Source organism: Papio anubis, chromosome 2, assembly GCF_008728515.1.
Source record: "Papio anubis isolate 15944 chromosome 2, Panubis1.0, whole genome shotgun sequence".
Classification (NCBI taxonomy): Eukaryota; Metazoa; Chordata; class Mammalia; order Primates; family Cercopithecidae; genus Papio; species Papio anubis.
Window position 1 is genome coordinate 54,399,561 of NC_044977.1, and position 22,463 is coordinate 54,422,023.

At 48.0% G+C, this 22,463-nt stretch overlaps 1 protein-coding gene across 5 annotated transcripts; it reads left to right on the plus strand.

Moving 5' to 3' along the window:
* The first annotated feature begins 209 nt into the window (after positions 1–209).
* Positions 210–20,676, plus strand: SEC13 (SEC13 homolog, nuclear pore and COPII coat complex component). Of its 5 annotated transcripts, none has more exons than XM_003894109.4 (10): positions 279–348; positions 1,930–2,107; positions 3,121–3,165; positions 5,813–5,928; positions 8,514–8,665; positions 9,152–9,285; positions 15,915–16,048; positions 16,462–16,585; positions 17,431–17,577; positions 20,225–20,676. In XM_003894109.4, the coding sequence occupies exons 2-10, from the start codon at positions 1,967–1,969 to the stop codon at positions 20,336–20,338; spliced, it is 1,107 nt and encodes a 368-aa protein (XP_003894158.1). In that variant the 5' UTR covers positions 279–348; positions 1,930–1,966; the 3' UTR covers positions 20,339–20,676. The 5 variants fall into 5 exon arrangements, with proteins under 5 accessions (XP_003894156.1, XP_003894158.1, XP_009198491.1 ...); XM_009200227.2 differs by having other exon boundaries at positions 310–769; XM_003894107.3 differs by lacking the exon at positions 1,930–2,107 and having other exon boundaries at positions 210–348.
* The last annotated feature ends 1,787 nt before the right edge of the window (positions 20,677–22,463 follow it).

Below are 22,463 nucleotides of genomic sequence, written 5' to 3' on the forward strand. Positions count from 1 at the left end.
TAATCCTTCCTTTCGTTTATGGATCTCAGGAAAAGGGCAGACTTGGTCGGGAGAGTAGACCCACCAGAGCTTCAGATTCCAAAGCCCCCCTGGTCAGGGTCACTGCGGCAACCAGAGCCTCAGCCCTCTGGTCTCGGCGTCACTGGAGGATAGGGGCTGGGCCTCGGGAAGGCGGGGCGCGCCCTTTGGAAGGCGCGGAACTGTTGTGAGAGCCGAGCGCGTTGCTGCCCGGAGGCTCCTACGCCACGGCCCGGCAGCTTGAGGGCCGGGCGCCGGAAGTGAGCTATTCCGAGGCGCCGCCGGGAGCTGCCACGTCCGAGACCCGGAGCAGCCACCGCCACAATCATGGTGAGTGTTGGGACTGAGGAGGCCGAGCAGGGTGAAGGCCACGGTCGCAGCCCTCACGGGTTCCTCGGCCGTGCTGAGTCCCAAATCCTAAGCTCCCCTCCACCGCTTAGAGATCTGGGGAGCTCTGGCCCCGTCCTTGCGGACCATTCCGAGGGGAGTCCAGAGGTGAAGCCAAGGAACGTCCCTGACTCTGCGGGGCGCGCCGCTGCCGCGTCTCCTGCCAGCCTCCTTCCTTCTCTTCCAACAATTGAATACAAAACGAGAAACAGCAGAGGAGCTACTCTATACCGAGCCCTCAGCATTGTTCGTAATCTCAGCCTGCTAACATGCTTGTGAAGAAGGTGCCATTCTTCTCAACACTTTACAGATGAGGACACTTGAGGTTCGGAGACGTGGAGCCTCTTGCACAGCTGCTTAAGTGGTAGAGCCGAGATTTGAACCCTTCTAACCATTCCTTTCTGCCGCCTACTACATCCCCTAGCAGAGATGATTAAACAGTTGCTCGGGATAGGGCCCCCAGGTAGGATGGGCACCTCGGGAAACGTGAAGATGGCCTGAACGACCCTCCGAAGGCAGGGGCTCAGGGTTTTTTAAGTCTCTGTGGCATCTGCAGTGTACATTCACTCCACACTTACTCCTTGAGTGAATGAATGACTGAACGAGAACTAAAGAATGGAAGTATCCGGGCTGAGCCTGGCATATCTAGTACATGCATTCTTTTAGAAACATGGGTGTGCCTCAGCAGCAGGTTTGAGGGAACCTGCAGGAACCTAGAAATCAGAACACTGTGTTCTTGCTCTGCAGAGGGTTAGGTGTAAATCACTCACCTCTGGCTCTTCCACTGCAGGTTAGAGTTGAGGCTCTTATGCTCTGACATTGAGCTCATCCTAAATGAATTTTTAACTCATTATCTGATTTCAAAGAGGTGAATTATTTTGAGTACAGGTGTTAACAGGGACCAGATAACACCAGGTCCCTGGGAAGAAGTACTCTAAGAAGTTAGTTCTCTCTCTCCCCCCCCACTCCCCTCTCCCTCTCCCTTTCTCTCCCTCTCCCCCTTCCCCCCCTTCCTGCCTCCTCCCTCCCTCCTTCCCTCCTTTTCTCTCCCCCTCCCTCTTCCCTCCCCCCCCCCCGCCTTCTCTCTCTCTGTCTCATTCAGAAGCATGGTTCATCAACCGTGACTGGTGGGTGAGAGTGGTTAGAATTAAATGCTGATTATTTCTAAGGTCCTTTGGTAACCCGGCTGAAACTACTTCTCAGTAAACTTTCTTCCTGAACCTACTTATCCTCAGCTTTACAGAACTCAGTGTAACAACTGCTTATTTACATTTTAGACAGGCAGCCTGGTGGAGTGAAGTTTTGTGGACTGAGAGTCTCTTTTCCCAGTTCTGCCTTTAACTAGCTCTGTGACTTTGGCAAGTGCTTTCTCTTCTCTGGGCTTCTTCAGTTCCTTAGTCTGTTGTAGGTCTCTGATTGACTCTGCCCTTGGTACCCTGCCCTCCCCGCCTTCCCGTGCACTTTGTAACCTATACAGCTTGGCACATGGAGGAAACTCCTTATTGTCCTTACTTGCCTTTGCAGACTTCGGGGACCTGTTTTTTAGAGAGTCTAGAATTTGATGAGAGAACCTGTGCTTACTTGGTGTGTACCTCTTGAACTGCTTTGCAGCCATCCTCTTCCAGTGTCTGCCTTTCTGAAAACACAAGTCAAACTTTATACCTACAGGGCTTGTGCTGGAAAAGATGAAATGGGGAAAATGGTAAGAAATGTCTGTTCCACAATGAAACTTCTTTTAAGTCCTCTTTTCTGTCCCAAGAATTTAAGAGAATAGTGGTTGAGCAAAGAAAAAAAAAACACCTTTTGTTCATTTACTTATTCATTCAGCAAATAGTCACTGAGTTCCTTCTATTTGCAAAGCACTGTGCTGGATGATTTGAGGGGATTTGAAACTGCAGATGGCTCAGACTATGGATCCAAGGAGCTCACCTTCTAGTGGGGAGAAGAAACAGCATAAAATGTTGTTTGTGGTCAGTGCTGAAGATGTGCAAGAGAGCCAGCCATTTGAGGATCTGAGAATCAAGAAAGGTGATGGGTGGCCCTTTTTGAGCTGGACCTCAAAGAATGGAGAGGAGGGTGATGACCATGACACCATGTTCCAGCCCTACAAACTGTTCAATCCTGGATCCCACTAGGTGATGGACCAGGGAGCAGCCTCAGGAAAAACTCTAATCAAGTCTCCCAGTCTGAAGTAATGACTTTGTTAGGCATAAACTGCCTGGAACATCAGAGGCTCTGTCATCCAGGAAAGGAACACCAGCTGTAGCTCCCTTGTGGTCTCTCCTCACCCTTAAGAGTAGCCAGGACTGCTTGCCATTTCCCCACACACATCAGGCTCTCAGACCTCTTTGTCTCTCCTCATGTATTCCCTCTGCTTGGCTGCTTGGACTGGTATTTTCTCCTGTGCCACCTGCAAATTCCTACCCATCATCTAAGGCTCAATTCATGTCTACCACCCCACCCCTCAGGCTCCTATGGGACACTCAAACCACCATTACAGAATTTATCTTGCCACACTAGCATTATTCGCGAGCTTCTCAAGGGCAAAAGTTCCTCTTTGTGTATCTAGTTCCTGGCACAGTGCTTGGCAAAAAGAAGGTACTTAGAATGAATGCTTACTGAGTGAATGAATGAATGAACGAACGAATGCAGTCGTTCGTTGAGATGGTTGTATTCTGCCGTCAGTTAATTTACCAGCGATATCTTTGGTTCTAGGTGTCAGTAATTAACACTGTGGATACCTCCCATGAGGACATGATTGTAAGTATTAATATCACCCTCCTGGAGGGCTGTGGACATGGGCATTTTTGTGGGAGGGAAGCAATTTGGGTTTTTCATTACCCCTTTCTGTTGATCATTCATGGATCCAGGGTGGCTTTGCAGTGGTTGCCCATCAGCCTGTAATCTCGGGGTATGGTTAGGCTCCCCAGCAGTGCCCTCTGAGTTGTTAGGACTGTGGCAGTCTGGTCACTCTCTGCTGGGAGGAACCTGGGAATAGTTTGTAGTTCTAGGCTGTCAGTGTTCCAGCCAACACAGTAACCTGCTCTCGGATGAAGGCTGAGTGGGTGCAGAGGTTTGACAATAGCCTTCCCACCTGTCTTCCTCCTGCTGTCACTTCTTAGCCCCACTGGAAAGGGGAGTGAAAAGAAGAGAGTATAGAAAGATGACTCAATACAGAGGCAGAAGGTGGCCACAGTGAAAGCCCCAGGCAGAGCCCAGTCAAACCACCAAGACAATAGGCCAAGCACAGCCCTTTGAACCAGAAGTCGTACTCAGGGCATTTCCTGAGAGGTAAACACAGGGCTCAGTATAAGATGACAGGGCTGTAGGAGAAGGTCCAGAGGTTAAAGTCTACAGCAGGAAAAACACAGACTCTCCTTCATTCAGGGCCAAGCAGCCTTTGAGCAAGACCCCGGACAGCTGACTGACAGTGCTTCATGTCAGGGTTCTTGCCCTCACAACCTGTCCACCAACAGTTGCTTTTGGGTTTCTGAGAGGTTGTCTAGTCCCAGAGTTGTATATTTCTCTGGATTCAGTCATGAGTGGTCTAGCTGTGAGACCACGCCTCCTTGGAGATAGCATGGCATCATGGGCAGGAAGACCCAATCTGAGACTCCCTAGCCAATATCTTAACTTTTCTGAGCCAGCCTCAATTTACTTATGGGAAAAATAATAGATATGCTACCTACTTGTATGAGTTTGGTTTGAGAACTAGATGAGGCGAAGTAGTAATGATAAACATTTGCATGCTCACTGAGTATCAGGCCCCATGCTAAGTAGTTTTCTTTTCTTTTTTTTTTTTTTTTTTGAAACAAGAGTTTCACTCTTGTTGCCCAGGCTGGCGTGCAGTGGCGCAGTCTCAGCTCACTGCAACCTCCGCCTCCCGGGTTCAAGAGCCATTCTCCTGCCTCAGACTCCGGAGTAGCTGGGATTACAGGCATGCGCCACCACGCCCAGCTAATTTTGTATTTTTAGTAGAGACAGGGTTTCTCCACATTGGTCAGGCTGGTCTCGGACTCCCAACCTCAGGTGATCCACCCACCTCAGCTTCCCAAAGTGCTGGGATTACAGGCGTGAGCCACCGCGCCCAGCTGTACTTTTCATTCAATATCTTGTTTAACTTCATAACATGTCTCAAGCACCCTTGAGACGGATGCTATTATTAACCTTATTTAAAGATAAGGGAAGTAAGGCCCATAGGATGTTGGTAAATAATAAAGATAAGGAAACTGAAGCTCAAGGAGATGAAGTATTTTCAAAGTTTGCACAGCAAGTAAACTAAGGAGATAGGATTTAGATCTGGAAGGTACTGTGTCCTGCCTCCTTCCACTGAGAAGCATGAGAAGTGCTTCAGAAAAACCCCTGTACTGCCTGCCTTCCAAGAAACCCAAGGCCTGATACAGTGGAGGGAGTTCCCAAAGAAAAATCAGGTTGTGTTCCTCGTGTAGGGAGGTGAGAATTTCCATCTAAGGCAGACAGAATGAGTGCCTTTGAATGGGCATAATTGCCCTTGGTGGCCGTGGGAGTGCAGCTGATAGTCCTGAAACTCTCAGGGTGGGACAGCTGGAGAAAGTGACATCCATTGGAATAGGCAGGGCTAGCAAGCAGGAGAGACCAGGGTGTTCAGTGGGGCGGGAGGCATGGTGCCTCAGAGACCATCATCCCGTGGACAAGGATCTGCAGGCAGGGGCCAGGCCTAGTTCTGCATGCTCAGTCAGCATCAAGGAATTCGGTTCACAAGTGGTGAGAGCAGCGACACTTAAGGCATTGTGTTCCTTTGGTGGAAAGTCTGGGAAGCTCTGGGCACACCACTAGGGAAAAGGTCGAGCAGAAACCCCAAAACAAAGGTCCACAGAGGATCCAGGGCCAGGGCTGGAAGAAAGAGCCCAAATATCTGAATGGAACCCTGTGTCCAGGACAGAGCTGCATCACAGAGGACCTGACTGGGGACTCCAGGCAGTCAGAGGCCCACTCCTTTGGCCTGCTCCCATGCATTAGCATCAGGTGCTAGGGCTGAGCTGAACCCAGGGGTATTCCCCTTTAGCCCACGGAGCCTAAGAACAGAGTAGGGCCTGAGAGGATGGAGGAAGAAGAAGGCAGCTAGGCCAACTTTTTTTCTCCCATACCCACCCTGCGGAACAGGAGTGGAAGGGCCCTTCCTTGAGGTATGTAAAGGGTCTGTGACACCAGCTGGGTGTGGCTTGCTTTTCCCTTTCAGAGGGACACTGCCTGTTGGTGAAGTGAGAATGTCCACATGCTAGCTTCCTGCCTGAGGGTGATGATACTTTGAGATTAGATTGATTTCAGGGAGGTTCTGGTCCGAACTAGACTCTGTGTGGTGACAGCCCTCACCCTACCTGCCCACCCACCCAGCCTGCAGGCTTCCTGAGCTGTCCTCCCTTTGCAGCACGACGCCCAGATGGACTACTACGGCACCCGCCTGGCAACCTGCTCATCAGACAGGTCCGTCAAAATCTTTGATGTGCGCAATGGAGGGCAGATCCTTATCGCCGACCTCAGGGGGTAAGTGCTGGCAAGCCCAGGGAAGGGCTCCAGGAATGGTGTAGGTTCTCAGGCCCTGCTTCAAGCGTAGTTGCAAAGCATGGGAGCCCAGATTCAGAGCAACCCCAAAGTGCATTTGGCAGAGAGGACGCTGGGATCCCAGCCAACCTGGCTGTCCTCAGCAGACGTCCCCAGGGATGATGCTGTTAAGGGCACAGGTGGATGCAGGTGTGAGTCTCAGCTCTGCCACTTTATATGTACCCATTAGAAGACCTTGGGCAAATGAGTCAGTTTCTGTCTCAGAGCCTTCATCTTGCTCATCCTCAAAACTGGGCCAGTGCTACCTCCTGTCCAGCTAGTGCATGCAAGGCCCTGACGCAGGGCCCAGCACACAGTAAGTCTTTAGTGCAAGCAGCTACTGCTACTTTTAAAAGTGGTAAACAGTACCATTTCATGCAAGTTTAGCCAGTATGACCTGAAGTGTCACAAAAGCATCGCCATAAGAATAAGGTAAGAATGCCATCATTTTATAAATGCCATTGTTCTGCCTGTTTGCCCGTGGCAGGTGTTCAGTGATGATTTACAAATGTTTGGCCTGCCCTGCTCCCTACTGAGATCTTGAGGAAGTTCTGGCTCATTTTTATGGCCACATCTCTACTGCTTTCCCTCAGCTCACTGCCTTTCATGTATTTGTGGGTTTTTCTGGGTGCCATGGATCTCCAGGGGTTCTGTGAGTAGAACTCAGGGGTTGATGAATTGGGACAGGAGAAAAAAAATGCATTTTCAGTGACTCTGATATTTAGCATTTCCTTCAATTATGGATGTAGGCCAGAAACTTCAGTAGTATTTGTAGTGCCTGTCACTTTGTCACCAGTAGAAGTCACAGATATTGTTATCACACATCACAGTTACTTAGCTACTTCAGAATATCACTTATGCTCATCATGACTTTGAAATTACAGTGGTTATTAGACCTGCCACTAGAGTTTGTTGCTTGAAGTGTTAACGAAGACGTACATGCATCACTATCTCATAAATTGCTTTATAATATTTTGATAACAGGCTGGGCGAGGTGGCTCACTCCTGTAATCCTAACACTTTGGGAGGCCGAGGTGGGAGGATGGCCTGAGCCCAGGAGTTTGAGGCTGCAGTGAGCCATGATGGTGGCACTGCACTGCAGCCTGGGTGACAGGGCAAAACCCTTCTCCCAAAAAAAAAAAAGTGATTAGTGTATAATTTATAATTGAATTTTCTTTATAAGCCTAGTTCTGTGTGTTTTGTGCATTATTCTGATGAGGGTCCATAACCTTCCCCAGAATGCACAGGCAAGATTAAGAGCCATGACAGGTAGGTGCTCAGCACGTGTTTGTTAACTGAATTAAAAAGCAGTTTTTAAACTAAGTCAGTGTCCATTTGGGGAAGTGGGCCTAGAAGTTCCCCTCTGTCTGAGTGTCAAATGATCAAGTGGCTGAGGAGCCAAATCGGGCTTCTCTATGCAGGAGCCCCTGGGCAGGCAGAGAGCTGCCGCAGTGCAGCTTGTTGGCCAAGGCAGTTATGTTTGCTGTGGCTCTGTCCTTCCTGCTGTTTTTCTTACATTCAAAGGATGTGAAATATTGGAGGGATAAAAAACATTCCCACCCATTCTTTTTTGCCTTAGTAAAAACTGTGCTAGTTGTTGGAAGTTTGAGTCTACTCACAGTTTCATTAGCAGCACCTTTGTAGGGACTGGGAATGTTCTGTTGTCCCAGCCAGAGGGAGGAGGAGACTTGAGTGTGTGCAGCCCACAGTGAAGGAGTAAACCAGGAGCAGCACTAATAGCTAATGGGTATTGAGTGGCTTTTTTCTTTCCTTCTACCAAGCATTGTTCCAAACTTTATGAAAGAATTCTTATTGATTTCTCCATTTTCAGGTAAAGAGACAAAAATATCCTTGCCTAAAGTCAAGAGCTAGTGAATGGGGGAATGGGGCTGGTCTCCTAACCACTAACTCTACCATGCTACTCTACCTCTTGAGTGCTAAGGTGCAAACCCTTCCCTGGGCCAGAGAAATGGTCCCCATACAAAGCCTGGCACAGAGCATTTGCTCAGATAGTACCTGTGATCAGGTAAATGGATAAAGATCAGAAGAGAAGGGAAAGACATGCCTTTTGAACAAATTAAAAGACTAGTGGAAAATATCAAAATGAAACTGATAATGCCTCCTCAGGAAGCTGACCGTCAGGAAGGATGAATAGCAAGTGAGTCTACAAATATTTCCTGAGCACTTGTGGCTGGAAACCCTGGACCAATTAATGACTATGCTGTAGACAGTACATATAGACAGTGCTGGCTGCAGTCTGGACAAGTGAGGTTCCTGCCTGGAAGGCTGACCCAGAGGCTCAACTCTCTCTCAAAGGCTCTGTGACCTTAGGTTGCTTAACCTCTTAGGACCTCAGGCTCCTCACTGTCCACTGAGCACCCCTTTTGAAATGGCATTGTGTAGCTCTCCCTTTGAAGTTCTTAAGCAGTTCTGCCCTGATACATTGTCTCAGGGAGCCATTTAGTTCTGTCCAAAGCAGTGCCTGCAGAAGCACTGTGGGTTCCTCTGGCCTGTCTCTCACTTTGCAGTCATGAGGGTCCTGTGTGGCAAGTGGCCTGGGCTCACCCCATGTATGGCAACATCCTGGCATCGTGCTCCTATGACCGGAAAGTCATTATCTGGAGAGAGGAAAATGGCACCTGGGAGAAGAGCCACGAGCACGCGGGACACGACTCCTCAGGTACACTGAGCATGGCAGCAGAGCGGGCGAGGGCACCACTGGGTAAAAAAGGAGGACTCTGTCCCAGCTGGAGCCCTGGCTCCCTGCCCCTCGTGGTGCCTCTTGTCTGTCCCTTGAGCTTTGGTTGGCTTTTCTGCTAGTCTGTCTGCAGCTGAGTAAGGCCCTAAGACCTAAAGCCAGTCCAAAACAAATAAGACAAGACAAGTGAGTTTCTCTTCAGGATTATTCATTTTAAGGACTACCCTTCATTCTCAGATTGTTGTCGTACCCAGTTTTTCGTTAGATAGACTGTAGGTTATGAAATCATGGTATTAGTAGGTGATAGGGTTTTTTTCAGTGTCCTCAGTTGACCAAATTACAGCTTCCCCCTGGTGACTCCTACAGTTGTTTGTTGTGGAAATTTAGTAAAACAGTAAATCTGTGGAAGGCGGGACCTGGGGCCGCGGTCTCCCTGCTTTGCTCACTGCACTCTCCCTCTTCCTACAGTGAACTCGGTGTGCTGGGCCCCCCATGACTATGGCCTGATCCTGGCCTGTGGGAGCTCAGATGGGGCCATCTCCCTGCTGATGTACACCGGGGAAGGCCAATGGGAAGTAAAGAAGATCAACAACGCTCACACTGTGAGTCCAGCCCCTGCCTTTCCTGCAGTGAGAGTGCTTGCCTTGCCCTGTGTCTGCAGGCTCCCTAGAAGGTGGCAGGGGGAGGGTCCCTGCTGTGCAGTGGGCCGGGGAGGGGTCAGCTGACCAGACATGATTGCTGTAGAGCAGCTTTGGGCCTCTTTGCTCTGAAACCAGACCAGGCTGCACCAGCCTCATTCAGCCCAGGCAGGACTTGGCACTGCTTCCTTGTTGTCTGCTCCCAAGCAAGGGAGGGCTGGGCACCAGGAAGGTGCAGCAGCAGCCTGCTCACTGCCACCTTAGCTATGGCTGCGTCCAGGTGACATGCCCTGCAGTAGTCACTGGGACCCTGTAGAATGGAGTGGTGTTACTAAAATTTTTAAAAAGTATGTGAGCTATGCATACATTTAAGAAATATTAATATAAACAAGGTCATTCTTTACCCAACTTTTGATGAATTAGTGAGCGACAGCGGTTGTGATGTTGGTGGTTCAATCAAGGAACAAGCGTTTGCAAAGCGAACATCAATGTCCTACCTCCTACCACCACACAGTTCAAAACCCAACAATAACTAGTGTGGGGGGCTCATATGACTAATGCCACATCATTTGCTGTCATGCATCTGTGTGATTATTGGATATTTTATGAGTTTTCTACAATAATTAGTATTTATTCTTTTTCTAATCTCATTCCAGTTCAGGGTCACAGGTGGCTGGAGCCTGTCCTGGCAGCTCAGGGCATGAGGCAGAAGCCAGCCCTGGACAGGATACCATTCCACCAGCGGAGCACTCGCACACGCCCCCACACGCACACTGGGACAATGCAGGCGCACCAGCGAAGCGAACATGCACATCTTTAGGGTGTGAAAGGAAACCAGAGGACCAGGAGAGAGCCCACGCAGACACAGGGAACGCACAGACTCCACACAGGCAGGGCCCCCGCTGGGAGTTGTTTTTTTTTTTAATCTTGTCAACATTATAATGAAATGAAATTGAGGATCAGTTGTACGTAGAATCAGACAATCTGTGGTCTTTTGTGGCTGGCTTCTCCTACTTAGCATAATGAGTTCAAGTTTCATCCATATCATAACGTGTATCGGCACTCCATTCCTTTTTATGGCTGGATAATACTCCATTGTGAATATAGACATTTTGTTTATCCATTCATCAGATGATTGATGTTCTTGGCCTTATGAACAATGCTGCTATGAACATTTGCAGATAAGTTTTTGCATGAACATATGTTTTTAATTCTTTTGGGTCTATACCTGTTGTGAAATTGCTGAGTCATGGTAATTCTGTTTAACTTTTTGAGGAACTGCTAAACTGTTTTGCAAAGTAACTGTACCCTTCTACATTCCCATCAGCAGTGTATGAGGGTTCTACTTTCTCCACATCCTCACTAACATATGTCTGTCATTTTGATTACAGCCGTCCTAGTGAATGTGAGATGGTATCTTACTGTGATTTTTTGGGTTTGTTTTGTTTTGTTTTTTTGAGACGGAGTCTTGCTCTGTCACCCAGGCTGGAGTGCAGTGGCATGATCTCAGCTCACTGCAAGCCCCGCCTCCCAGGTTCAAGCAGTTCTCACGCCTCAGCCTCTTGAGCAGCTGGAACTACAGGCACACGCCACAACAGGAGTCAGGCTTTCACCATGTTGCCCAGGTTGGTCTCAAACTCCTGGCCTCAAGTGATCCGCCTGCCTAAGTCTCCCAAAGTGCTGGGATTACAGGTGTGAGCCACCGCACCCAGCCCTTATTGTGATTTTTATTTGCATTTTGCTAATCAAAGATGATGGTGAGCATCTTTTGGGGGCTTATTGGCCATTTGTGTATCTTCGGAGAAATGACTGGGAGAGGTTTGCACTCTAACACCAAGTGAATGCAAGCGGCCCACAATAAGAAAGGCTGAAGGGGCGGGAAGAAATCTGAGCTCTGTGATCCTCCAGAGCAAGCCTCTGGGACAGGCCCCCTCAGGAAGAGGAACTGCTGGAAATGAAATCACAGTTGAGCTGGATAGGGACACAGGAAAGGAAGGATGAGATGTAGACCAACGTGGGGAAGAGAAACAAAGACAGGAACTCCTGAAAGCCATCTCCCACATTTTTTAACACTACACAGAAACGAGGGAGAGTTCTGAGCTTAGACTTTCCTGAGCCTTTCTTATCAGGAAAACTCATCTGACCTAAAAATAACAGAAAAGTCTTTGAAGTGAAATTGCATACAAAGGTTTTGTTGTTTTTTTTTTTTTTTGAGACAGAGTCTCGCTCTGTCGCCCAGGCTGGAGTGCAGTGGCCAGATCTCAGCTCACTGCAAGCTCCGCCTCCCGGGTTCCTGCTATTCTCCTGCCTCAGCCTCCCGAGTAGCTGGGACTACAGGCGCCGCCACCATGCCCGGCTAGTTTTATGTATTTTTTAGTAGAGACGGGGTTTCACCGTGTTAGCCAGGATGGTCTCGATCTCCTCGTGATCCGCCCGTCTCGGCCTCCCAAAGTGCTGGGATTACAGGCTTGAGCCACCGCGCCCGGCATCATACAAAGTTATTATATAAGAAACAAAAATATGCAAAATACCCTCCCTGTGGACAGTGAGAGTACGTTAGAAAGATACGCCCACATAACAGAGCCAAACTGTAACCCGCTATTTCAAATCAAGCCAGGTGACATTCTAACAATACAAAGCATGAGAGAATAGCATAAATCAACATTTTAAAAATCAGAAATAAGGCGACAGAACTCAGGAAAGAATTAGAAATAAAAATCATTTCAGAAGTAAAGACTAAGTTAGATGAAATGCAAGTGTCGATAAACACAGCAGATCCTGCCTGAAAAGGATAAACAGTGTGAAAAAGGAAACATTTCAAGAGCAAAAAAGTGAAGAGGTAAAAAGGTTTTGAGCAAAAGTAAAGACAGGCAGAAAGGTCAAACCTATGAATACCAGGAGTCCCTGGAAAGGAAAACAGAACAAATACCAAAAAGTAATCCAGAAAACTTTCTTAAAATTAAAAAACAAAGATTTGAAACTTGAGATTGAGAGATCATGCCCTACACTTAACAGTATCAGCCAGGTGCAGTGGCTCAGCCTGTAATCCCAGCACTTTGGGAGGCTGAGGCAGGCGGATCACCTGAGGTCAGGAGTTCAAAACCAGCCTGACCAACATGGCGAAACCCCGTCTCTACTAAAAATAACAAAAATTAGCCGGACGTGGTGGGGCACACCTGTAATCCCAGCTACTCGGAAGGCTGAGGCAAGAGAATTGCTTGAACCTGGGAGGCAGAGGTCGCAGTGAGCCGAGATCACACCATTACACTCCAACCTGGGCAACAGAGCAAGACTCTGTCTCAAAAAAAAAAAACAAGGCCAGGCGAGCTGGTTCAGCCTGTAATCCTAGCACTTTGGGAGATCGAGGTGGGAGGATTATTTGAGGCCAGGAGTTCAAGACCAACATGGCCAAAATAGTGAGACCTTGTCTCTTAAAAAAAAAAAAAAACCCAGCATCACCAACGAAAAGATGTAATTCTAGTAAAATTATTAGACTTTAAATTTTGGGGGGTTCTAGAGAAAAGGAACCTTGTGACTTAAAGAGAAAAGACAATTAGGTTATTGTCAGACTTTTCAATAGTAAGGATTGGTGCAGAAGAAAAAAGAATAACATGTTTAAAATACTCAAGGAAAGAAAGTATGGGCCAGGGATTTATAACCAGGAAAATTAACTTTCAAGTGCACACAAAGACTTATACACAAAAGTTTATAGCAGCTTTACTAGCCAAAAACTGCAAGCAGTCCACATGTCCATCAACAGGTAAATGATAAGTTGTGATATATCCATACTTTGGAAATACTGCCAGCATTAAAAAGAAATGACTTAACACAATAAGAAGATGAATACATTTCAAAATAATTATGCTGAGTGAAAAAAAAGGACACACTGTGATTCCACTGCTGTAATATCTAGGAAGTGCAGCTGAGCAGGCCCGTGGTCACCAAGATTGGGGGCTGCAAGATGGGGAGATGGATTACCAGGGGATCGAGGAAACTTTCTGGAATGATGGGCATGTTCCTTATCTTGATTGAGGTGATGTGATGATCCTACAGGGTATATTTTTGTCAAAATTCACCAAATCATGCACTTGATATGCAGTTTATGTCAATTATACCATATCAAAGCTGTTTTTAAAATTAGCTTTCGAGTGTAAAGAATATGAACTATTATCAATATGCAAGAATTCAGGGAATATTTGGGAGGCGGAGCTTGCAGCTAGCCGAGATCGCACCACTGCACTCCAGCCTGGGCCACAGAGCGAGACTCTGTCTCAAAAAAAAAAAAAAAAAATTCAGGGACTACTGTTTCTAGGAGCCCTTCCTGCGGAATCTACTAGAGGATACATGTCACACAACAAAAATGACTACAAAGACTTCAGCATAAATATATAGAACTAAGATGAAATGAGGGTTAAAAGGCTGGGCCCACGGCGGACACAGTGGCTCACACCTGTAATCCCAGCACTTTGGGAGGCTGAGGCAGGCAGATCACCTGAGGTCAGGAGTTCAAGACCAGCCTGACCAACATGGCAAAACCCCATGATGTGGTTTGGCTGTGTCCCCACCCAGATCTCATCTTGAATGCCCACGTGTTACAGGGGGTACCTGGTGGGAGGTGGTTGAGTCATAGGAGGAGGTCTTTCCCATGCTGTTCTGTTCTCTTGATAGTGAATAAGTCTCACAAGATCTGGTTCTATGAGGAGGAGTTCGCCTGCACAGGCTCTCTCCCTTTTTGCTGCCATCCATGTGAAATGTGACTTGCTCCTCCTTGCCTTCTGCCATGATTGTGAGGCCTCCCCAGCTATGTGGAACTGTGAGTCCATTAAACCTCTCTTTTTTTGGTAAACTACCCAGTGTCAGGTATGTCTTTATCAGCGGCCTGAAAATGGACTAATACACCCCATCTCTACTAAAAATACAAAAATTAGCCAGGCGTGGTGGCACACACCTACAATCCCAGCTACATGGGAGGCTGAGGCAGGAGAATCACTTGAACCTGGGAGGTGGAGGTTGCAGTTAGCCAAGATCGCGCCTCTGCACTCCATCCTGGGTAACAGAGCCAAGCTCCGTCTCAAAAAAAACAAAAAAAAAAAGGCAGTGGCTCACACCTATAATCCCAGTAATTTGGGAGTCCAAGGTGGGAAGATCGCTTGAGCCTAGGAAGTTTGAGGCTGCAGTGAACCATGATCATACCAACCTGCCCTTCAGCCTGGGTGACAGTGAGACCCTGTCTCAATAAAAAAAAAAAAAAAGTTTTTGTTAATAATAAATAAAGAGGAGAATCAGTCATCTTTGGAAAGTGACAGAACCAGTTCAGAAAGAATCAAGCGTTTATCCAGGCTTTCCTTTCTGACCTTGTATTAGTCTGTTTTCACGCTGCTGGCAAAGACATACCTGAGACTGGGCAATTTCCAAAGGAAAGAGGATGGAGAACTCAGTTCCACGTGGCTGGGGAAGCCTCACAATCATGGCAGAAGGCAAGGAGGAGCAAGTCACGTCTTACATGGATAGCAGCAGGCAAAAAAAAGAGCTTGTGCAGAAAAACTCCCATTTTTAAAATCGTCAGATCTAATGAGACTTATTCACTATCACGAGAACAGCATGGGAAAGACTTCCCCCCATGATTCAGTTACCTCCTACTGGGTCCCTCCCACAACATGTGGGAATTCAAGATGAGATTTGAGTAGGGACACAGCCAAACCGTATCAGACCTCTACCCCGGGTAACCAAATAGTTAATGAGAAGTACCCCTATCTGGAGCATTCCATGGAATAAATGACAAAGAAAGGATAGAATTAGAGTATCACCATTTTGCAAGACCCAGTGAATTCAGAGAAGCCTGAGTTATTGACAGCTGTTAATATAAGAGACAATCTAACGTGCCTCCTGATGAGAGAACACACCAGCTCTAGTCTTGGCCAAAGGGATCACACCTGAGTCTCTCCAGTCTTGGCTCCAGCTGACAGTTGTCAGGAATTCAGAGGAACATATTGAACTGCATATAAAGCAACAAAACCCAGACCGAGAGCCTAGACTCTCTTCAGAAAAATTGTAAGGAAAAAAATCAGAGGAGGAATCTGCAAAGTAGGAGATGTAAAAAAAAAAAAAATCCAAAAAAATGTTTAATGGATAAGACTATAGTGTCAAGGGATGCACATTTGGGCGATAAAAGGGGGGAAACTGGGTTAGAAGTCAGGGCAGTGGTTACTTGTAGAGGGAGCTGTGATTAGGAAGGGCATGACAGGGCTTTTCAGGCAGGTGGCAGAATTTTTGTTGATCCATTTGTAATAAAAGATTTTTCTAAAAAAAAAAAGCTCCAATGTACTGTTCTTTCATGTGTTTAAAAAATGTCCTGTTTCTTAAATTTTGGGAGTTCTTAATTTCTACTTTTAGTGCACACTGCAGAGAAATGCACACACTGTTGGGATCCTTGAGGGAGAATTCTGAGCAGTGGACCACATGATGAGTGCTTCATGTCAGCCTTCACACACAGTCCAGTCCTGAGAAGCGGAGGAGAGAGGGACAGCAGGCTTGGGTCTGCGAAAGCAGTGTTCTCTTGCAAGGCAGAGTCACCATGTGTTCCATCTTTACAGATTGGCTGCAATGCCGTCAGCTGGGCCCCTGCTGTTGTGCCTGGAAGCCTCATAGACCAGCCTTCGGGGCAGAAACCCAATTACATCAAGAGGTTTGCATCAGGTGGCTGTGACAACCTCATCAAGCTGTGGAAGTAAGTAGGGATATGTGGCTTTCTATTTAAGGGGACATTTCTGCCCTTTACCCTACTCACCATGACTCAGCCACACTCACAAGAAACAAAGTCACCTTTCTTTCTCCCTCCTGCCAGTAAAATACTGTTTTCAATCTGTCGAAGGACATCCTTGAAAAACAACACAACACCTGTTCACCTAATTCCCAACTGTTGGAGCTGACTCTCTGGCTGTGGAAGCAGAGCATTTCCTGGAGGGTTTTTTTTATGGCTGGGGTGAAGGGAATAAAATGCCACAAACTCCATGAATGAAAGAAGAAAGATGGAATCGCTTCTCCACCCCAGGCAGAGCCTGTTGGGTAGGGGAGGAGTTGAGGTGTGGGAAAGGCCCCCAGGCGGCTCCCTGCTGATTCTCTTTCTGTCCCCGCTGTTAGGGAGGAGGAGGATGGCCAGTGGAAGGAGGAGCAGAAGCTAGAAGCGCACAGTGACTGGGTTCGAGATGTGGCCTGGGCCCCCTCCATCGGCCTGCCCACCAGCACCATCGCCAGCTGCTCCCAGGTCAGCCCAGGGCCATGAGAGCATCTCTTGTCATGTAGTCTCGAGTCAGGCCCATCAGCTGTTAGTCTCCTTAGCGGAAAGTCCTCTGTGAAGGTAAAGGGAGAGCAACAGGCACCTTTGGCCCAGAGCACAGGGAGTCAGGTCATCGTGTGGGGAACTCTGGGTCAGAAGCCACAAGTGGTCTGCCTCCACTGGGATGAGACAGCTACAGCAGAACCAGCACCAAGGAGAAGGCGGATTCGGGATGAATTTTCCCTCCCGCCCGTTGTGACGCTAGGGAGCCAAGGTGCCCAGGTGCAGTTCCGAGTGTTCCCAAGCAACGATGGGGCGGGATGGGAAGGGATGGGAATTCTAGGCTCAGCTACCGAGCCACCCTTCCCAGACAGCAAGGACCACCAAGGGCGAGCCTTTAGTTATATGCCACCACCCTAGAGGGAGCCAGCCAGGCCTTTCACATCATAGGAACCTGTTTGGTTTGGTTCTAAATTTGAGATTTTTGTGCTTTTTCACTTGTGCCTTCTCATTCTCGGAGCTTGGTTTTTGGAGAGCTCTGCCCATTCAGTTGAGAAGGTATAGATAGCCAGTGGAGGTGACTTGGCAGGCATCAGGAAAACCCCAGAGAAAATCTGAGCTAGCAACGCAGAGTCCACCGCCGAAACCTGGATGAGAGGACACTCTTGACCAGTGTGAAGAGAAGCAAAGCTGTGGATGCCCCAGAGGTCCTTGGCTCCCCTTTGAATCCCCCACCCTGTGCCTGCAGAGAGGTGCTGCGTGGCTCTAGATGGGGAGGACATCACAAACACAGCCTCGCCCCCATCTCCTGACTCTATCCTGTTTCTTCCTAGGACGGTCGTGTGTTCATTTGGACCTGTGATGATGCCTCAGGCAATACGTGGTCCCCTAAATTGTTGCACAAGTTCAATGATGTGGTGTGGCATGTGAGCTGGTCCATCACAGCCAACATCCTGGCTGTCTCCGGTGGAGACAATAAGGTACATACCCATTCCCCACGGCTTGGTGGACATGGCCTGTTGGTCTTCACCCCGCCCACTAGAGAGCGCACTTGACATTCCCACCTGACTGCAGGCTGGGAAGGAGCCTCAGCCAGGGCTGTGTGCTGAGTGTGCCTCTTAGTTACATCATTAATGTCACAGCCCCCAAGGTAGTATTAATATGTCCCCCTTTCACAGATGAGGAAAGAAGCTGACAGAGGCGATTTGACTTGCATGGGGGTCCCAAAACTATGAGGTGGCAGGGCCAGTCAGGCTCATCACCCTGCTAACCATTTGGTCACCTCATGGCAATGTTCAATTAGCTGTGCCAAAAAAGTAAGTGTATGAGAACCCATAAACAAAAGTGAGAAGATTGGGGACTTTTTTTTGTCCCTAACACTTAAAAGGTTTTTTAAAAATCTGTAGAGTTTATGAATACTTGTTATGCTGGTAAGAGTCAGGTACACAGTGGGTGCATTGAAAGAGTTTGCATTTTGCAGCTAAAAAGAGTTCTGGAGACCAGCTGCACAGGGATACAAATGTACTTCACACAACTGGACTGTGCAGTTAAAAATGGCCAAGATCATTTTATGTTACGTGTATTTTACAATTAGAAGGAAAAATTACCCGCAGAAAGGAAGCAGTAACAAGCCACGGCCATCTGCCCAGCTGAATTCCCCTGTAAGACAGAGGATCCCTAACTCCACAGGGTCAGTTCCACATGGAGTGGCTGTGCTGCGTTTTCAGGCACATCTGCTCTGCGTCTGAAGTGCGAGTTGGTCTGGATCCTGCCAGCCCTTGCTGCTTCTCTCCCTTGCCTGTGTTGGTCTTTTACTGTTTCCCAGTGGCCACTTTGGCTCCATGTCTTACCTTTCATTTGTGTAGCTCACAGCACAACCAACACAGGCAAGGCAGAGAAGCAGCTGATCTCCAGAACTCTTTTCAACTGCAAAATTGAAACTCCGTACCCATTAAATAACTCCCTTCCCCATTGCCCACCCCCCCAGCGCTGGCAGCCACCCTTCTCCTTTCTGTCTATGTGAATGTGACTGCTCTAGGGAACTACCTAAGTGGAATCATACAGTATTTGTCCTTTTGCAACTGGGTTATGTCACTTAGCAGTATGCCCTTAAGGTGCCTCCATGCTGTATGTAGCACGTGTCAGAATTCCTTCTTTTGTAAAGCTAAGTAGTGTTGCATTGTATGGACAGCCTACACCCCATTTCTACACTCATTCCTCCACCAGCGGGCGCCTGGGCTGCTGCCACCTCATAGCTATTGCGAATAGTGCAGCTGTGAACATGGGCGTGCAGATCTGAGAGCCTCTGCAGGCAGCTTTTCTGACCGAGGGTCCCTTTCATCTACAGTGGTCCCAGAAAGATCTAGCAGGCCCCCTCTCAAAGCCATATTTCTAGTGAGTGCCAGTCAGGACTAGAACCCAGGTTTGATGGCACTCAGGACAGACCAAGGGACCAGATTGCCTCAAGCAGGCCCACAGTGATTTTTACAAGGCTGTAAGCAAGTGCCTGGCTGTACATGCAATGTTTTGGGGTCCCCGTCACTATGCATTTAGGCCTCTTGCTCTTTCCTTCTTTATAAGCCTATTTCCTTTTGCTGTCTCCATAGCACCCTCAGTTAAAGGACTTAGTATGTTTTCAATCCCAGAGCTTTCTGCAGTGTGTTGAGTGAATAAAGTGTGTCCCTAAAGCAAGAGTTCTTAAAATCAAAATCATTATTTTCATTTTTAATCAAACTAATATATGTACATAGCTTTAGATTGTTTTTGTTTTTTGTTTTGTTTTGAGATCGCGTCTCACTCTGTCGTCCAGGCTGGAGTGTAGTGGCAGTCTTGGCTCATTGCAACCTCCATCTCCTGGGTTCAAGCAATTCTCCTGCCTCAGCCTCCACTGGGAGATTATAGGTGCCTGCCACCAAGCCCGGCTAGTTCTTTTGTGTGTATTTTTAGTAGAGACGGGGTTTCACCTTGTTGGCCAGGCTGGTCTCGAACTCCTGGCCTCAGGTGATCCACCCATCTCAGCCTCCCAAACTGCTGGGAGCCACCACGCCTGGCCTAGATTGATTTTTTTTAATGCAGCCTCCTAATTTTCACTCTCCAGGGGCAAACCTTTTCAGCTCTTAGCTATTTCTTACACAGTTTACTTCAGTGTAGAAACAACATACTGATCTGTTACCTTCCTCTACCACAGTAGCTTTCAAACTGCAGCGTTGTTACACCTGTTAAAACAGATTGCCAGCCCCACCCCCAGAGCTTCTTAATCAGTTGTTCCAGGCCCCGAGAATCTACAGTTGTAGCAAGTTCCCAGGTGACCGATGCTCTGGTCTGGGGACCACACTTCACAAACCCTGCTCCCTGCCACCCCATATCCTGTCACCGTAGCTCTGTCACAGTTTGGTGAAAACAGTATCCTGTGTTGACATCATCATCCACAGCTGCTGTTATTGTTACTCCTTTTTTTCTGTGAGTTTTTATTCCTGGACACTCATTTTGGTGGGATTTCAGTGGAGGAGGGACATGCTGTGTTCATCCACAAGCCTCTGGTTCTTGATGGGGATGAGGCTCATATTTAGGGGACAGCGGAGGGAAGGCCTCAGACCCATGATAATCTGCTTGTGCACTGACTTGCAGGTGACCCTGTGGAAGGAGTCGGTTGACGGGCAGTGGGTGTGCATCAGTGATGTCAACAAGGGCCAGGGCTCCGTGTCAGCGTCCGTCACAGAGGGCCAGCAGAACGAGCAGTGACAAGACAGGTGGGGCCTGGCTCCCTACCCGCCAGCGCCAGGACTGCCCCTTCCTGGGCCAACTGACCAAACAACTGGGAAGAGCCCCCAACTCCAACAGGATTGCTTTCCCAGGAGGAGTTACAGATGCAGCCACAGATTGATCATCTGCCTTAATTATCGGAGATGCTTTGTAATCTGCTGTCCAGCTGAAAGCGCTCATGTTATGAGGAAGAAACTGCAAATGAAGTTCAAATCTATTTTAAACTATTTTGGGCCATTTTTATGTACCTTTGGGTTCAGGCATTATTTGGGGGGTTTTGTTTCCAAAGTAACTAAATAAAGTCATATTGCTTATAATTCCCGCTGCGTTAGCCTAACCACCTCCCACCCCACCCCGCCAGCTCAGTTTGACTCTTGTCGGTCCACGCACTAGAACAACGTTCACAAAGGCCATGGCTGTGATGGCCTGGCTCAACCCCACCCACAAAGGTGGCTTGTCACTGCATGAGCATCTCTTTGATTCAGTTTATACTGAAAGCACCATACAGAGCACTGGACTCAGCCTTTGGTGACAAGGACTGTAGCCCTGGCTCTGCTACTCAACCTCTCCATACACATCCTCTTCTGCAGAATGGGACTAATACAGTCTGCCCTACAGGATGGCTGCAGGACTCAAATGAGCTAGCGCATCTGGTGACCCACAAAATGCCATGCAGATGCAAGGTGATATTAACCAGACACCAATAGCTATGAGGCTGGCCCAGAAAGTGGGCACAATTCATTCAGTTTATTGACGCTGTCAGGGAAAGGAGGGCCCTGTGATGGGAGACCTAACTGACCCTGAACCAGGTTTTCAGCAGAGGCCCTGTGACCCTGACAATCGCCACAGCCATCACCGAGCCTGCAGTGAGCCAGACACTACCCTGGATCTTTCACACACTCACTAATTTAAGCAACACAAGAACCTTGTGTAGGTGTCCCCAGTTCACTAATGAGGAAGCGCTCAGAAGGTAGAAGCCCTGCCCAGGACTGTGCAAACGTAAAGCCAGCACCTGGGTCTGGCCCGTCTCAAGAGTTACTCCCCACTGTAGCATCAGGGTGGGAGCTGGGGGGATCTCAGCTGTAATCCAAGGGTGCTTCTCACACCAAACCTTTGTATGAATCGGCCCAGATAAAAGGTCAGCCCACTTGCCTCAGGACCCCTAGTCTACCTACTTCTTGTCCTTCCCTCCTTTTTCAGCAGCAAAACCCCCTTTTTCAAAAAAAAAATAAATATTTGATCATACTATGTAACATGCAAAAAAGTGAAACCACTTTGGTTAAAGGTGAGAATAGAGAGGCCATGGCCTGGCCCAGTCAGCCTCCCAAGTCACTCCACAAAACCCAAGCTTCTGAGACCAACATGAAAACAGCTGCTTCCTTCCTTCCATTACTCAGAAAAGCAAAGCCCAGGAAGGCACCTTCGCGTGCACTACTGAGCGTAGAGTTCTACACCGAATCCTTGAGCCACATCCACGTCTGCCTCCCTGATGTGCTCTGTGCTCCTCAAGCCTGGGCCTGGGCTTCCTATGGTGCCAGCTGCTGTCACCAAGTAACTACCGAGAAGGAACTAGTCCCGTGTCACTCTGGGTTGCTGGTAGGTTAATGGGTCCCTGGCTGTGTACTCTATTTGTAACTCACACCACCAAGGATCGGTTAAGATAATTGGGAGTTAAATGAAGTTTGCACCATAATAGTTGTTTATGCTTAGAGTGGCAACACATTAACCATTCCTGGGGTAAGAGGAGACCCCAAAATTAGTTACCACAAAATACCCTAGTCAAATAGAAATACTATCTGTAAGACTTGCGGGGCAGTTGCCAAGCCCAAATGAGATAAAAGAAAGGGAAACTTTAAAAGGCACAGAGTTCTGGTTAGGGCCAGATGGCGCTAGCAGCCACATGTTTTTTAATCCTTTTGCAAAAACAAAGCAACTGTGACAGCAAAAGAAACCCAGAGACCCTAGAACATGGAGTAGGCCAAAGCCTTCATAGACACAATACCTCTGAGAGAGCAGCAGGGCAAAGAAAAGGGAGTTTTTATGGTGCTATAAGCCAGAGACCCCAAAAATTGCCATCAAATACTCATCCATTCTGAGTAGAAAA

What these genes read in the sequence shown, in the direction of transcription:
- SEC13 (XM_003894109.4), top strand. Translation starts at nt 1,967, where the DNA reads ATGAGAGAACCTGTGCTTACTTGGTGTGTACCTCTTGAACTGCTTTGC. An exon ending in AAGATGAAATGGGGAAAATG is followed by an intron (nt 2,108 to 3,120) that starts GTAAGAAATGTC and finishes CTTTGGTTCTAG; the next exon opens with GTGTCAGTAATTAACACTGT. An exon ending in CTTATCGCCGACCTCAGGGG is followed by an intron (nt 5,929 to 8,513) that starts GTAAGTGCTGGC and finishes CTCACTTTGCAG; the next exon opens with TCATGAGGGTCCTGTGTGGC.